The 581-nt window shown below is 56.5% G+C and overlaps 1 protein-coding gene across 1 annotated transcript in view; it reads left to right on the top strand.

Moving 5' to 3' along the window:
* The first annotated feature begins 366 nt into the window (after positions 1 to 366).
* The window catches only part of LOC102247085 (zinc finger protein Pegasus), a 1,705-nt gene continuing 1,490 nt past the window's right edge, over positions 367 to 581 (top strand). Inside the window, exon 1 of the mRNA XM_014544167.1 lies at positions 367 to 572. Coding sequence (XP_014399653.1) covers positions 367 to 572 — 206 coding nt within the window. The remainder of the gene's footprint in view (positions 573 to 581) is intronic.

Genomic DNA, 581 nt, shown 5'->3' with positions numbered 1-581 from the left:
GTTGTTACTAAGTGGAGGCAACTTTGAGCTACCACAGTTTAGTGTTTCCCACCCTCCCTAAGCGAAGAACTCACTGGCTGGCTGCTTGTTAAAAACAGATTCCTGCAAAACATGGCGACGTACAAGGCGGCGGGGGTGACTCGGGGCAGCTGCCAGGCGACCTCCCTGCGGCTTTCCCATCTGAGCTGAAGGTCCCCCCACGGCCTGCGGAGCCCCCGGGTGCGTCTCCAGAGCACATGGCAGCTCCTCTGCACCTCGTCCACGCTGGAGTGGCCGGACCAAGGAGGCGCTGGTCCGCGGTGGAAAGTGTCTCCCCAGGTGTAACGACCTGTAAACTTTAAAAACAAGCCACACGAAACAAACAAGATGGGCGAGAAGAAGCCAGAGCCTCTGGACTTCGTGAAGGATTTCCAGGAGTACCTGACCCAGCAGACCCACCACGTGAACATGATCTCGGGGTCAGTGAGCGGGGACAAGGAGGCAGAGGCTCTTCAGGGAGCTGGGACAGATGGCGATCAAAATGGACTTGACCACCCATCTGTTGAAGTTTCCCTGGATGAAAACTCAGGAATGTTAGTAGA

This window comes from Myotis brandtii, unplaced genomic scaffold, assembly GCF_000412655.1.
Source record: "Myotis brandtii unplaced genomic scaffold, ASM41265v1 scaffold355, whole genome shotgun sequence".
In the NCBI taxonomy this organism is placed as follows: Eukaryota; Metazoa; Chordata; class Mammalia; order Chiroptera; family Vespertilionidae; genus Myotis; species Myotis brandtii.
Note: the sequence above shows the minus strand (reverse complement) of the source record. Positions and strands in the feature narration are given on the sequence as shown.